This window comes from Dryobates pubescens, chromosome 35 (assembly GCF_014839835.1).
Source record: "Dryobates pubescens isolate bDryPub1 chromosome 35, bDryPub1.pri, whole genome shotgun sequence".
In the NCBI taxonomy this organism is placed as follows: domain Eukaryota; kingdom Metazoa; phylum Chordata; class Aves; order Piciformes; family Picidae; genus Dryobates; species Dryobates pubescens.
In genome coordinates, this window is record NC_071646.1 from 5,909,324 (window position 1) to 5,924,767 (window position 15,444).

General features: G+C 63.2%; 1 protein-coding gene across 1 annotated transcript; it reads left to right on the forward strand.

Moving 5' to 3' along the window:
• Positions 1-5,874: 5,874 nt before the first annotated feature.
• On the forward strand, positions 5,875-14,124 carry ALX3 (ALX homeobox 3). The gene is made up of 4 exons (XM_054176563.1): positions 5,875-6,124; positions 10,474-10,772; positions 12,753-12,815; positions 13,813-14,124. Exons 1-4 carry the CDS (start codon positions 5,875-5,877, stop codon positions 14,122-14,124), a joined length of 924 nt encoding a protein of 307 aa, XP_054032538.1.
• Positions 14,125-15,444: the final 1,320 nt, after the last annotated feature.

The following is a 15,444-nucleotide window of genomic DNA, read 5'->3' on the forward strand; positions in this document are numbered from 1 at the left end:
GATGTGGCTATGGAACTATGGATTTAACTGTGGGGATAGGGATATGGATCTATAATTATGGATCTAAAACCAGGGATGCAGAGCTATGGATACAGGAATAAGGATGTAGGGATGTGGATATGGAACTATGGATTTAACTGTGGGGATAGGGATATGGATCTATAATTATGGATCTAAATCCATGGCTACAGAGCTATGGATACAGAACTATGGATGTAGGAATGTGGATATGGAACTATGGATTTAACTGTGGGGATAGGGATATGGATCTATAATTATGGATCTAAAACCAGGGATGCAGAGCTATGGATACAGAACTATGGATGTAGGAATGTGGATATGGAACTATGGATTTAACTGTGGGGATAGGGATATGGATCTATAATTATGGATCTAAAACCAGGGATGCAGAGCTATGGATACAGGAATAAGGATGCAGGAACTATGGATTCAACTCTGGGGAGAGGAATATGGATCTGTAATTGTGGATCTAAAATCCTGGATCCATAAACAGGGATGTAGGGATGTGGATAGAGAAGTAGGGACCTAAAAGTATGGATGTGGAACTCTGGGTGTCTAAATATGGATCCAGGATGCAGAGCTCTGCATCTCCCTACCCATGGGAGCACATCGAAGTCTCTGCCTGCCTCTGACACTGAGGCTCTCCCCTGCCCTTCCTGTGTCACTGCGACATTCGTCTTTGTGCCTTGCTGCTGGGGAGATGTGCAGCCAGGGCTGCTTTCTGCCCTGTCAGCCTTGTGACATCCTCAATCCCGCTGGGATGTGATGGTTTCCCGGCAGGCTGGGAGCGAGGGGGCTCCAGCTGCCTCTGAGCAAAGCAGGGCTGGGGGGGAGGGGGGGGGGCGGGATGAATAAAGTCATTTTTCCAGCCATCCACAGGCACATTCCTCAGCCAGACCTAGCCCTGGCTTGGGATGAAGCTCTGCAGTGATGCTGGGAATTGGAGGATATTTCTGGGACCTTTGGGAGGCAAGAGAGGGATGTGGGGATGGAGAGGGGTTGAGGGTTGAAGCGGGATTGAGCCATCTGCAGCTTTAGCATTAAAAGCAACCAACCAAACAAACAAAAAGGCATAAAAAAACCCCAAACCGAATCAAAACTTCCAAGGTCTTAGTCTCTGGTGACAGAGAAGTGCAGGGAGGTGCCCAAAAGCACATTAGAAGCCCACGCTGGCACCCAGCAAGGGTTGTAAAGCAGCCAGGGGTGACTCTCCCCCCCGGCATTAAGAGGAGGGGAAGGTCCTCACCACGAGGCTGCAAGAGCCCAGGCTGGAGACACGAGCAGAAGAGCAGCAGCACAACCAACTGAGTCCCACATCCTCCTCAGATGAGGGGAGAACCTCCTGGGCTTCCCCAAAGCACAGAGGCAATGGATTCCATGACCTTCAAACGTCCCTCCCCCCTCAAATCCTTCTGTGGCTCACTGAATTGTCCCCCACGGTGTTCCTCCAGGCTGAGGAGCTGGCTCAGGGGATGGAGAGGAGCAGCAGAGCTGGAGAGCAGCCTCCCAGCTTGGTCAGCAGTCACCCAGCACAGCTGGAGGAGCTACAGGCTGGAGAAGGCTTTGTCTGAGAGTGTCCTCAGACTCTGCCCCCTCCTGCCACGACCACAGAGTGGGTTGGGTCGGAAGGGACCTTCCAAACCCATCCAACCCAAGCCCCTGCAGCCGCCAGGGGCAGCCCCAACCACAGCTGGTTGCTCACAGCCCCCCCAAACAACCCTGGCCTGCAAGGGTGCCAGGGATGGGGCAGCTGCCAGCAGAGCTTTTCCTCAGCAGGTTCCCAGGAAGGAGATTTCTTCCCAAGCTGGAGACCCCAAAGGAAATGATCCCCAAGATCAACACCCCCCCACCTTGAGAAAGAGTCCAAGGGCTGGAGCAGCACTGCTGGTCCTCATCTCTGCTGCCCAGGGCTGGGAGGGAAAGCAAGTCCCTGGAGAAGGAGGAGCCCTATCCCGGGCCTGAGGCATCCCTTGGTGCCTTGCCAGCGTTCCCAAGGCTCTGGGTAACATCACAGAGCCTTGGCTGTGCAGGGACCTTCAAACCACAGAGCCCTGCAATGCTTCCCGGCCTCCTGCCGAGCTCCGCTCTGACATCTCCTGATCCCAGGGGAGGCAAAGCAGCTCCCTGGGATGGTTGGAAAGAGTTGGGAAAGCCAATGGGAGGCAAGGAGGAGGAAAAAAAAACCAAAACTCAACAACCCCAACCCTCCTCCCAGCAAGCAAGAGAGAAACTGAAAGCAGGAGGTGTTTGGCCACGGAGCATCCTGCCCGAGTCTCCCTGCTGCACTTGGGGGCTCTCATGCCACGGCTGGTTTGGTGGCAGCTGCAGCTAAGGCAGGGCCACACAAGGTCCCCTCGATCCAAAAGCTGACCCAGCAGCACCTCTCCTTGTGGAGAAGTCGGAGCAGGGCACCAGGGCATGGTGGAGAGCTTCTGCTGGCCCTCTGTCAGCCAAGGGGTTGCTTGGGATCATCCTTTGCCCACAAGGGATCTGGTTCGTGGCCAGTGGAACCCAGCAAGCCCCAGGAGCACCGTGGAGCTCTCCCTGCCCTGCTCAGTCCCATACTGGCACCTAGCCAGGGTGGCATATCCACTTTGTTCTCCCCTCCCCCCCCCTTCCCAACACCCCCATCCACCATGCCAGGAGGATGAGGATGGGCTGGCTTTACCCACACAACCCCCCAGGGCAGAGGCTTGCTGGCAGGGTCAGAAGGAGCCCACAGGAGCCCTGAATCCTCTCACAGCAGCTCCACAACCCAGCCCCAAGCCCACCAAAGTCCCCCCCTGCCTCCCTTGCACTGCCTGCAGCTCCCAAATACCCCAACCCCCACCTGCCAGTGATGGGAAAGCAGCACACCCCAGCCAAGCCTGCCCTTCCTCCTCCTCCTCCTCCCCTCCAGCACGCAGGGATGGACTCCTTCCTCTGCACCAAAGCCCTGCAAGCTCCAGCAGTAAATCAGGGCGAGACAGATCGGAACTAATAATCTTTTACAGGGGTTAGGAGAGGTTCCATAATCTTTAACGACTTGTTGCAAGCTGGAGGACTCGGAATCCCTCTTGGAATCCCTCAGGAAATCCCTCCTCAGCAATAACTCACAGCACACAGCCAGCCGCGGCCCTCAGACAAGGGCGGGGAGGGGAGGGAGGGGGAATCCCAGCGGCTCCGGGGATAGCTTCGGGATGCAGAAGGAGCCATCGGGGGGCGGGGGGAGGAGAGGGGGGGGGAGGAGAGCGGGGGGCACGGAGCCCTCAGAGCCCTGCTTGAAGATCCAGCTCCTGCGGGGCTTGTTGGTAGGGCTAAATTCGAGCCTGGGATCACGACCCGGGCAGGAATTGCCCTGCCGAGTGCTTTACACCCTCCCCACCCCCCGGCTTTGTGCACCAACCCAACGGTGTCACATCGACAGCCCCCTCCCCGGCCAGGACACGGCGGGGGGGGGGGGTGTTAGATCCTGTTGTGGCTTAGGTTGTGGGGTTCATCATAACCTCATCCGATAAAAGAGGGTTTCCCCCTGGCATTGCAGGTTTGCTCCGTGTCTGGGACGGCAAAGCTCTGCCCAACAGCTCCACGGCCAAGCTGCCTGCTGGTGGCTACTGGTCTGGGTCACCCTGTTACAGAACCACAGAGTCACCAAGGTTGGAAGAGACCCCAAAGATCATCAAGTCCAAGCTGGCACCCAACACCTCCTGGCAACCAAACCATGGCTCCAAGGGCCACCTCCAAGCCCTCCAGGGATGGGGACTCCACCACCTCCCTGGGCAGCACATCCCCAGGGCCAATCTCTCTGGCTGGGAAGAAGCTGGTCCTCACCTCCAGCCCAAACCTCCCCTGGCACAGCTGGAGACTGTGCCCTCTTGTTCTGCTCTTGAACCTCACACCTGGTCCTTCTCCACCTCTTTTTCAGGGGCTCAGAGAACCACAGAATCAGCCAGGTTGGGAAACACCTCAGAGGTCATCAAGCCCAAGCTCTCACCCAGCACCCAACACTTCCTGACAGCCAAACCATGGCTCCAAGGGCCACATCCAAGCCCCTCCTGAACACCTCCAGGGATGGGGACTCCACCACCTCCCTGGGCAGCACATCCCAAGGGCCAATCTCTCTGGCTGGGAAGAACTTTCTCCTCCCCTCCAGCCCAAACCTCCCCTGGCACAGCTTGAGACTGTGTCCTCTTGTTCTGGGGCTGCTTGCCTGGGAGAAGAGCCCAACCCCCAGCTGGCTCCAACCTCCCTTCAGGGAGCTGGAGAGAGCAAGAAGGTCTCCCCTGAGCCTCCTCTTCTCTTTGCCTGATATCTGTAGGTGATTATTTTCCCCCCTAGACCCAGAGGAAGGAGGAATTCCCTGGGATGAGCTCAAATCCCTGTTGTGTGCAGGGAAAAACCTGCAAATGGAGATGGAAAACTCCCCCCTCACATCCCCCCCAGCCTATTTCTGCTCTCTTCTCCCTGCCACTTACTCAGATCCCCTCTCTCTCTCTGCCACCCAGCCCCTGAAGCACCAAACCTGCCTCACCGTTTTGCACACCCCCAAACCTGGACGCCCCCCTCCAGGCTCTGAGCCAAACACCCTCCCCAGGGAGCAGCTAAAGTGGAGCCAGAAGAAAGGAGGAAAAAATGGGGGGAGGAGGGGGGAATAGTCCAGGGAAGCCTCTGCTCTGCTCTGCTCCAGCAAAACCAGGCTGCTGCAGGGGGGGGGATCCAAATCCTGGGATAGGGGAGCAGCAGGGAGCAGGATAGGTCCTCCTCGGTGGATGTGCACTGAGGGATCCTGGATGTTGTGCTCCAGGATTGTGGTCACCCCTGGATCCCATGTCCCAGGGTCATGATCCCCCCTGGATCCCATGTCCCATGTCCACAATCCCCCCTGGATCCCATGTCCCAGAGTGAAAATCTCCCCTGGATTCCATGTCCCAGGGTCATGATCCCCCCTTGATCCCACCTCCCAGGGTTACAATCTCCTCTGGATCCCACATCCCAGGGTCATCATCCCCCCTGGATCCCATGTCCCAGGGTCATGATCCCCCCTGGATCCCACATCCCAGGGTCACAATCTCCTCTGGATCCCACATCCCAGGGCCATGATCCACCCTGGATCCCATGTCCCAGGGTCACAATCTCCCCTGGATCCCAAGTCCCATGTCCACAATCCCCCCTGGATCCCACATCCCAGGGTCACAATCTCCTCTGGATCCCACATCCCAGGGTCATGATCCCCCCTGGATCCTATGTCCCAGGGTCACACCCCCCACCTGGATCTCCTGTCCAGGCCTCAGCCCTGGCTTTGGGAAGGGGAAGGCTACAAATGGGTTCAGAAAAAGGGGGGAAAGAAAATCCCAGAGCGTGCCTGGAGAAAGGCAAGTTTGTCCCAGGCCGGGATCTGGAGCTGCTGGGAGCAGTTGGGGATGGAGCTTTAACTCAAGGAAGGGCCCTGGGCATTTCCTGTAGCTGGGAGACACTGGGAGCTCAGGGAGGGGAGGAGCAGGGGGCTCCCCCTACAGCCCCTGCCCTGAGGATGGGATTGAGAGGAGGCTGGGGAGGGAAGGGGGGGAGGAGGGCGGTGGTGGTGGGGGGTGTGTTTCTTCTCCAGTCAGACCCACTCGGGAAAGGAAGCTTGGGGCTGGTGGAAATTGGGATTAGAGGGTTAAGGAAGGGGATGGAGGACGCACGTGACTGGCTGTGGAGTTGGGGAAGTGGGCTGGGGGGGGGGGGTAGAGGGGGGGGTACGGGGGTGGGGGGGTGCTTGAGCGATCCCTCCCTTCCCATCCCCACCAGCCACCCCCCCTCCTCCCCAGCCCCCCGCACAAAATCCGCCCCCCCTCTACCACCTCCCCTTCCCCGTTCCATCCAACCTGCGGCATGGAGGCACCGGGCTGCCCGACCTTCCCCCCTCCTCACCGGGCCGGACCCCTCCCGGGGCTCCCCCGTTCTCCCACCGCCTTCACCGTGACTCCACCGGGACTGCCTCCCCAGTACCCGCTGCCGCTCAGCCCCCGCCCGGCTCGCTGTCCACCGGACAAGGCAGAGCCTCGGTACTTGGGGGTCACCGGCCCGGGCCCCGTCGCCCTGCCCGTCCATGGGAAGCCGTTCTGCCCGCCCGGGGCTGCAGGTACCGGGGAGAGCGGCGGGTGGAGGGCGGAACGGGGGACGACACACCGGGGGCCGCCGACCCCCTCAACCTCTCCCCGCTTCCTTCTGTTTCTCTTCCCTCTTCCCTACCACGACCCGGGGGCCTGATCCTGCCGCTGCCCTCCGAGCAGGGAACCTCCTCCCCGCCAGCCCTGATCCCCCTTCTCGACCGTCCTGTCGCCGATACTCTTCAGCGAGGCGACCGCTGTCGCGATATGGCCCCGTCGGAGCAGAGTCCGCCAGGGCATCCCCCGACGGGAGCCGAGGAGCCGGCTCGGTGCTCCTGCGTGTCGGGCAGCCGTGACTGCGTCGCGACGGAGACCGAAGTCTCCGAGGTCGTTCTCGAAACGGAGCTAGAGGCAGAGGCTCGGTCCCGCTGCCGCGACGGCGGGGACCGGCCCAGGCTGAGCAGCGGCGGTGACCGCCGGGGATGGAGCCCGTTACCGGCACCGGGGAACGGAGCCGTTGCTCGGAGGAGGCTGGAGAGGCGCGTCCGGCCGCCGCTGCCCGGGACGGGGCCTCACCGGGCAGGGACCGGAGGCAGCTACCGGCGCTATGGCCTCACGGACAGGCCCGGGGCTCCGGTCTCGGGCAGCGCCGAAAGCTCCCGGCCGGGATTTGCAGAGCTCGGAGCTCCCCGGTGCACGGTTCTGGGGGTGCAAAGCTCCCGGTTCTTTCGGTGCACGGCCCCCCGGGGTCCAGCGCTCCCCGTTCTGGGCTTTCAGCAGTCCCGGTCACCCGGTGCAAGGTTCCGGCGGCTCCAGCGCTCTCAGTTCTCGGGGATCCAGCATTCCCGGTTCCCCGGTGCACGGCTCTGGGCATGCAGCGCTCCCCGTTCACGGACATCTAGCATTCCCAGTTCCCCGGCATCTAGCATTCCCGGTTCCCCCCCGTGCAGGGCTCCCGGGGGGCGCAGAGCTTCAGCGTTCCGGGGTCACACCGTTCCCCGGTGCCCGGCCGGGGAGGCCGGAGCGCAGGGTTTGCACAGCACCGAGCTCCTCGGCGCACGGCTCCGGGACTCGATCGCTCCCGGTGCAAGGCTCTGGAAGCGCTGAGCGCTCCGGAGCTCCAACCCTCCCAGTTCCCCGGTGCACGGCTCCCGAGTTTGCCCAACGCTTGCCGGTTTCCCGGTGCACAGCCCCAGAGGTGCAGCGCTCCCGACCCCCCGCTTCACAGCTGCCGGGGGTGATGCAGAGCTCGGTGCCCCCCGGAACACCGATAATCCGGCTCCGGGGTGGGGTGGGGGAGCTCCACACCGGCTTCCCCGGGGTCTCTCCCTACAGCAGCCGCCGCTCACCTCGCACTTTCCCTCCCAAGTTAGGGCCGTCGGGGGCTCTGGCCGGGATTTTCCCGGCCTCATCCCATCCCTCCGAGGCTCCCTAATCGCAAGGGCCTTTTATTTCTCTCTCCCCCCCCCCCCCCCCCGACACCAAAGCTTTTCACTTTAATATAAGAAGAAAAAGGCAGCGCCGTGGGTTAATGGGAACCAGGTGGAGCCCAGCGAAGCTGCCCAGCTCGGGAGGGGGGAACAGGTAGAGAAAGCCCCGGAGGTACCAGGGACACCGACTCGGTCCCCTCCGCCGCTCTTACCTGCTCCCGGTGCGGCGGGGGTGACGCTGCCATCGCCGGCGGTGCCTTCGCTTGGTGGTTATGGTGGGGTGGGGGGGTAAGGGGGGGGAGAGGAGGGGGTGTCTCTCCCCCAATTCCTTTCGGTGCCCCCCATCCCCTCCCTTTCGAGCTCTCCTTTTCCCTTCCCGGTTAACCCAGGAATTTTACAGCTGTTCCCCAGCTGCCTCCCTCCTTCCCCAGCGCCGCCAAATCTTTCCGGGGGGTGGGGGGTCAGTTTCGGAAGGATTTGGTAGGGGAGGTGAAGAAAACCAAAGGAAAACCAAAAAGGGGGTGGGGGGAGAAAGCATTTTTCTCTCTTTCCTTCTTTTTTGCCCTCCCCCCCCCCCCTTCCTCTTTGTCGGCGTTTATTTAGCTACACCCCCGGATCCTGCACCCTTCCTGACTTTTCCTTCCTTTTTTTGGGGGGTGGGGGGTGGGGGTGGCCAGGGATTGATTTGTCTCCCACGCCGAAGCCCCGCGGGTCGCTCGGAAATGCGGCGCCTTGGCTTAAAGGAAAAAAAGAAGGGGCGGGGGGGGGGGGGGAGAGGAAAAAAAAAAAGGCCCAAATCTGATGAATTTCTTTTATTTTGGGTCATTTCTCCTTTTTTTTATCACGTTTGAGGTTGGTTTTTTGGTTGCGGGGGGGGGTCGGGGTTCTCTTTTGCCTCCCCTTCGCTCTCGGGTTCGTTAATGTTAAAGCTCTCCGGGGCCCGGCGGCTTTGAGCCCTTCGGAGGACAAAGCGGGAAGGAAACAGCAATTTAGCCTCATCCCTTCGACCAGGCTCGTACCCAAGGCCCGTACCGAGAGGAATCGCATCCCCCCCACACCCCCCCAGACCCCCGCCCCTCAGACCCCCGCCCCTCAACCGCCCCCGGATCCCATTTTCCCATTAATTCAAAGCAGCTGGATTGTGACTCTTGGCCGTGCCTTATCCCCCCCCCCCCGCCGCCCCAAGCTGCCTTCGTTAGGGAGCAACCCAAACCGAAAGCTGGGCAGCCGCAGGAGCTGCTTCGAGGGGAGGGGGCGCAAAGCCCTCGGTGGGGTTGGGGACCCTGCTCCGCTGGGATGTGACGGGGAGGGGTCTGGGAAGGAGGATCCATCCCAACGGAGCTATGTCCCCCCCTCCCCTCGCCGGCTCCCCAGCGCTGCGCCGTGCCCGAGGTCAAGCTGTGGGCCTGATCCTGCCCCGCCGAAGGGAGCAGAGGGCTCCACCTGCAGCGAGCACGCAAAGCTTCAGGGCTGGTGCTGCTTGGGGGGGTGTGAAAGCAGGGCTGAACTCGGCGGTTTGCAGGTTGTCTCCTTCCTGGGTGATGGCCCTGGGTCCCCCCCCCCCCTCAAGCTGTCCCCCCCTCAAAGCTGTTCCCTTCTTTGATTCCCCTTCGATTTCCTCGGGGTCCCCAGCAGCACCCAGCTGGAGACACTGAGCTCTGTGTGTCCCCTGCCTGGGGGGCGATCAGCCCTGCTGGGAGGTAAGAGGTGAGCTCTGCAACGCGAACCCATTGCAGCAGACACCCCAAAGACATCCCAGCAGTGAGGAGAAGCAGGGGGCGGGGGGGGGAACCCCCAGAGTTGTTCCTCTGGCTCCTGCAGGGAGGTGAGGACAGGGAGGTGTTGAGTCAAAGGGGGGGTGGGAAGGGTGGGTGTTGGGTTTTCCTCTCCTTTCCAAATGGTTTCCTGAGAGTCCCGGAGGCAGGGAAATGCCGGCACAGGGACGGGCAGAGCACCCCCCCCGGAGCTGCCTCCAGGCACGGGGAGCTGAAGGAGAGCCCAGTGCTGGGGCAAGCCGGGGTTACTGGTGGAGCTGGTGTCTCTGCCACGGGGGCTGCTGAGCAGGGGGCAGACTCAGCCCGTGCTGGGAGGGAGCAGGGAACGAGGGACAAGGAGCTGAGGAAATCCCTGAGCTCCCTGTGGTCGCCTTCTGCGCTCCTCCTCATCCATCCCCCAGCAGCAGCAGCCAAGAGGGTCTCTGAGCGGGACCCTCAGCTGTGGGGCTCTGAGCAGGCACTGCTGAGGTCACTCCTTGAGTGCTGGGGGCAGTTTCGGGCTCCTCACTCCAGGAAGGGCATTGAGAGGCTGGAGCAGGGCCAGGGAAGGGCAGCAGAGCTGGGGAAGGGGCTGGGGAAGAGGGCTGGGGGGGAGCAGCTGAGGGAGCTGGGGGGGTTGAGCCTGGAGCAGAGGAGGCTGAGGGAGACCTCATTGCTCTCTGCAGCTCCCTGAGAGGAGGCTGCAGCCAGGGGGGGCTCCAAGACAAGAGAAAATGGCCTGAAAATGCCCCAGGGGAGGTTCAGCTTGGCCATGAGGAACAATTTCTTCCCCTTGAGGGTCGTCCAGGCCCGGCCCAGGCTGCCCAGGGGCAGTGGTGGAGTCCCCAGCCCTGGAGGGGTTTCAGAGCCCTGGAGCTGTGGTGCTGAGGTTTGGTGGTGCCCTGGGGCAGGGCTGGCTTGGACTTGGTGGCCTGAAAGGTCTTTTCCAGCCCAAACCATCTCTCTTCTGTCCCCGGGGGGTTGTTGCCTGCCCACAGCTCCCCCACTGAGCAGGGGGTTTGGCCTCCCGGGGGTGGGTTGGAGCTGCTGCCTGCCCCTGCCCAGCCCCTCTCCCCTGCGGCTGGACCTCACCATCTCCCTGGGGTGCCCGAGAGCCGGGCTGGGGCTGGCGGCTGGGAGAGCTCTCGGCTTCATTAGCGCAATTAGCGGCATTAACACCGCCCCCTCCCCCGCCAGGCAGCGAGAAGGGCTGCAAGGGAGGGTACCAGGCGATGCCCGCAGCCTGCAGAGCCCCCTTGAAAGCGCCAGAGGAGCCGAGGTGCCCGCTGGCAGCGCCCGGCCTGCGGGCCCGGGGGGTGCCCGAGCTGCCCGAGCCCCTGGGCAAGAGCAAGAGCAAGAAGAGGAGGAACAGGACAACCTTCAGCACCTTCCAGCTGGAGGAGCTGGAGAAGGTCTTCCAGAAGACTCATTACCCCGACGTCTACGCCCGGGAGCAGCTGGCACTCCGGACAGACCTCACCGAAGCCAGGGTGCAGGTACAGGCACGGGGCCCTGGCACCCCCCCGGGGCTGGGCACAGCCCCCCCGGGTGGTGCTGGGCAGAGCTGAGGGATGCCCTCCTCCAGGGGGGTGATGCCGAGGTAGAAGCTGCTGGTCCCAGGGTTATGCTGAGCCGCGGAGGGGAGATCCCAGCCCGGGGTGCAGAGAGCAGCTGCCTCGCCGAGCCCCCTCCAGCTCTGCCCTTGGCCCCTCTGCAGCACCTAAGGGTTGGGAAGAGCCAAGAGATGGGAGGTCAATGCCAGCCCCCCCACCTCAGCACCCCCTTAACGTGATCCCCGCCCCCTCCTCAGCGCCCCCTTAACGTGATCCCCCCTCCTCAGCACCCCCTTAACGTGATCTCCCCCTCCTCAGCACCCCCTTAACGTGATCTCCCCCTCCTCAGCACCCCCTTAACGTGATCCCCCAGCCCCAGCACCCCCTTAACGTGATCCCCCCTCCTCAGCGCCCCCTTAACGTGATCCTCCCCCCCCCCATTCATCATTTCCAGCCTCCCTCCCCACCTCACCCCCACAGCCCAGCTCCCTCCAGCCCAGCAGCAGCAGCTATGGAGCTGCCATCCCGGGACAGGGGTCCCCAGGGACTCAGCATGGAATGGGGTGGGGGCAGGATGAGGCCCTCCCCCCCCAGCTCTGCATCACTCTTGCGTCAGGGCAGTGAGCTCCTTCCAGAGGCATCTCCAGCTCCTTCCAGAGGCATCTCCATGTGGTTTGAGGCTCCCAGGGAGAAGAGGGGGCCTGGAGGAGGCACCCAAGAGGGAGAAAAGCAGAGGCAGGCTGGCACTGGGTGCTGGCTCCTTCAAGCCACCCAGGCCTGGGTGCTGCCCTCCCCCCATGGGGCAGGAGCTGGGGCCAAGGCACAGGCAGGGGATGTGCCCCCTGAGCCTGCAGCCCCCACAGCCTCTAAGCCTCCCTTTGGGATGGATTTATGTGAACTTGCCCAGGACCAGGAGAGTCCTGTGCTGAGCAGCCCAGCACCAGGTCCTCCTCTCCAGGAGATGCTGCTGGGGCCCTCAGCAGCCCCACTGCAGGCCCAGCCCCATCCAGGGCACGTGCAGGAGGGTCCCTGTGACCTCCAGGGGATCCTCCTGGAGCTGTCACCACCCCAGCTTCAGTCCCATCCAGGAGACATGCAGGAGGGTCCTTGGGACCTCTAGGGGATCCTGCTGGAGCTGTCACCACCTCCAGCTCCAGCCCCATCCAGGGGACATGCAGGTGGCTCCTTGTGACCTCTGGAAGGTGCTGCTGGAGCTGTCCCCATCCTAATCCCATCCCTAACCCCATCCAGGGCACATGCAGGTGGCTCCTTGTGACCTCTAGGGGATCCTGCTGGAGCTGTCTCCACCCCAACTCCAGTCCCAACCCCATCCCACCCAGCCCCATCCAGGGGACATGCAGGAGGGTCCCTGTGACCTCAGGGAGATGCTGCTGGGGCTGTCCCCACCCCAGTCCCAGCCCCATCCCACCCAGCCCCATCCAGGGGGCATGCAGGAGGGTCCCTGTGACCTCAGGGAGATGCTGCTGGGGCTGTCCCCACCCCAGCTCCAGCCCCATCCCACCCAGCAGCCCGCAGGAGCCACGCAGGAGGCTCCTCATGCCCACACAGGACCCAAAGAGCCTCATCCTGCATCCAAACTTGGGCTAAGCCAGGCCCAGAGCGGGGTGGGAGAGAAGAGGGAGCCTGGAGCAGGGCTCTGCTGCTGCTCCCAGGGGGAGAAGGATGATTCCTGCTGCCCCTGGCAGAGGACAAGCCTGGAGAGCTCGCAGCCGGAGCTCAGGCTTCCTCCACTCCCCTCCAGCTCCCCAGGCTGCTGCCCCAGCAGCTCCTTGGGGCTCTTGCCCTGCGGGGAAGATCAGCATGGGCTGGGCAGAGGGCTGGGGGGGAGGTCTCCCTCAGGGGGTGTGTGTGGCTGGGGGAGGGGCAGCGGTTCCCCGCCCCTCAGCCTCCTCCCTCCCCCAGGTGTGGTTCCAGAACCGCAGAGCCAAGTGGCGCAAGCGAGAACGCTTCGGGAAGATCCAGGAGGTGAGAGGTGCCCCAGGGGGCTGCCTGCCTGCCCGCCCCCCACCCCCCGCCAGGGCAAGGCTCCCAGCTCGCTGCTTCCGAGGTCCCCCAGCACCTAGCTTTGCCCCCTGTGCCTCCCCGAGCCGGGGGGGAAGCAGGGGAGGGGAAGGGGGGGAAAGGTGGGGAGGGGAAGGGGGGAAAAGGTGGGGAGGGGAAGGGGGGAAAAGAAGGGGAGGGGAAGGGGGGGAAAGAAGGGGAGGGGAAGGGGGGGAAAGGTGGGGAGGGGAAGGGGGGAAAAGGAGGGGAAGGGGGAAAGAAGGGAGGCAAAGGGGGGGGAGAAGGGGGAAAGCAGGGAGGGGAAGGGGGAAAGCAGGGGAGGAGGATCCAAGGGGAGGGGGGTGAAGGGGTGAGTGGATACACATTGGGGGTTGGGGGACTCCAAATTGGGAAGTGGGGGTTAGAGAGGATCCAAAGCAAGTGGAATGAGGGGGATCCAAATGGAGGCGGGGGGGAAAGGCTGGGGGGGTATAGAAATCCAAGTGGAGGACCCAAGGGGGTAGGGAGAGTGGGATCCAGGGGAGGAGAATGAGGGAATCCAAGGGGAGGAGGAGGAGGATCCAAGGGGAGGAGGATCCAAGGCTGGGGTTAAGAAGGATCCAAGGAGGGGAGGGGGAGGAGGATCCAAGGAGAGGGGGAAAGGATCCAAGACGGGGGGGGGGGAGGATCCAAGCGGGTAGGGAGAGTGGGATCCAGGGGAGGATGAGGGGAATCCAAGCTGGGGAGGTGAGGAGGATCCAAGGAGAAGGAGGATCCAAGGGGAGGAGGGGGTGGGGGTTCCAAGGACGGAAGGATCCAAGGGGGTAGGGAGGGTGGGATCCAGGGGAGGAGGATGAGTGGGATCCAGGGTGGGGATGTGAGGAGGACCCAAGGGAGGGGCAGGGATGCCACGGTGCCCACCTTCAGCTGCCCCCCTCCCCCCGCCTCATGCCGGGGTTGAGCTCGGTCCTTTTCTCTCCAGCTGCAGCACAACCTGTGGCCGAGCTCCGGCAGCCCCGGGGGGGTCCTGGCCGCCGAGAGCATCGCCGCCCCCTGCCTGCCTCCCTACCCCGCCGCCCCCGGCGGCCTCCCCGGCTTCGTGGGCATCCCGCCTTCCCCCGGCCCCCACCCCGCCGTCAGCAGCCTCTACCCCCTGCGCGGCCTCCCCCCGCCGGCCCTGGGCACCCCCAGCTTCGAGACCCCCCCCGACCACGACTACAAGCCCCCCGCCCTGGTGCCGCTGAGGGTGAAGAGCAAAGAGGCCAGCAGCAGCCTGCTGAATTGGGCTACGTGATCCCCCCCCCGACCCCCCCCGCAGGGAGGGACACAGATCATTGTCACCCCCCCACCCACCCCCCCAAAAGCACCAAAGGCTTTGGGAGCAGCTTGGGAGGGGGGGTCCCCCCCCCCCCCCAATCTTTCCTGGGTGTCCCATTCGGGGGGGGGTCAAAGAAGGACTCCCTGAGAGGGGGGGGTGGAAAGTGAGCACCCCCAAATCTCTGCCCCAGTAAGGGTAGCAGTGGCAGCTTGAGACACCCCCCCCCCCCCCCAAAATACCCTGACCCACCCCCCCAGGGTATGGAGATTCCCAGGGGGCTGCAGTAGGGTCAAAGCTTTTTGCCCTCGACCCCCCCCCCCCCCAAACTGCCCCCTCCCCACCTGCCCCCCTCAGAGCCCAGCCTCAGGTATGGCTGAAGAGCAGGGGGGGGGAATGGGAGCCTCAGGGCAGGGGGTACCAGGTTATTGTGGGGGGAGTGCTCCCCCTCCCCACCTGAAATTGGGGGGCGGGGGGGGGGGGGCATCAGCCAAAGTGCAGCCAGCAGCGGTGGAAGTTGGGGGCCTCAGGTCCCAGGCCAACCATAGTGGGAAGAGCCAACTCCAGCCACTGGGACCCCCCCCCCAAATCTCCAACCAGTGACACCCCCCACCCACCATACCTCCAGCCACTGGGACCCCCCCCCTGCCCCCCCAAATCTCCAACCAGTGACACCCCCCACCCACCATACCTCCAGCCACTGGGACCCCCCCTCACCACCACACTTCCAGCCACTGTGACTGCCCCCCAACATCTCCAACCAGCGACACCCCTCCACCACATCTCCAGCCACTGGGGCACCCCCTGCCCCCTCCCTCCCCAACAGCTCCAACCAGTGACCCCTCCCTCACTACAGCACCTTCAGCCAGTGTGACCCCCCCCCTCACCACATCTCCAGCCACTGAGACTCCCCCTGCGCCCCTCCCCAGATCGCCAACCAGTGACCCCCACCACCACCACATCCCCAGCCAGTGTGACCCCCCCCTTCACCCCCAGCATCTCCAACCAGTGACCCCCCCACCACATCTCCAGCCACTGAGACTCCCCCTGCCCCCCTCCCCAGATCTCCAACCAGTGACCCCCCCCACCACATCTCCAGCCACTGAGACTCCCCCTGCCCCCCTCCCCAGATCTCCAACCAGTGACCCCCCCTCACCACATCTCCAGCCACTGAGACTCCCCCTGCCCCCCTCCCCAGATCTCCAACCAGTGACCCCCCCACCACCACATCTCCAGCCACTGGGAACCCCCCCTTCACCCCCAGCATCTCCAACCAGTGACCCCCCCCCTCACTACAGC

Bases quoted from the DNA above. Each gene is read 5' to 3' on its own strand.
- ALX3 (XM_054176563.1), top strand. From the start codon at position 5,875: ATGGAGGCACCGGGCTGCCCGACCTTCCCCCCTCCTCACCGGGCCGGA. The intron at 6,125-10,473 runs GTACCGGGGAGA...CTCCCCCGCCAG, and splicing joins CTGCCCGCCCGGGGCTGCAG to GCAGCGAGAAGGGCTGCAAG. The intron at 10,773-12,752 runs GTACAGGCACGG...TCCCTCCCCCAG, and splicing joins TCACCGAAGCCAGGGTGCAG to GTGTGGTTCCAGAACCGCAG.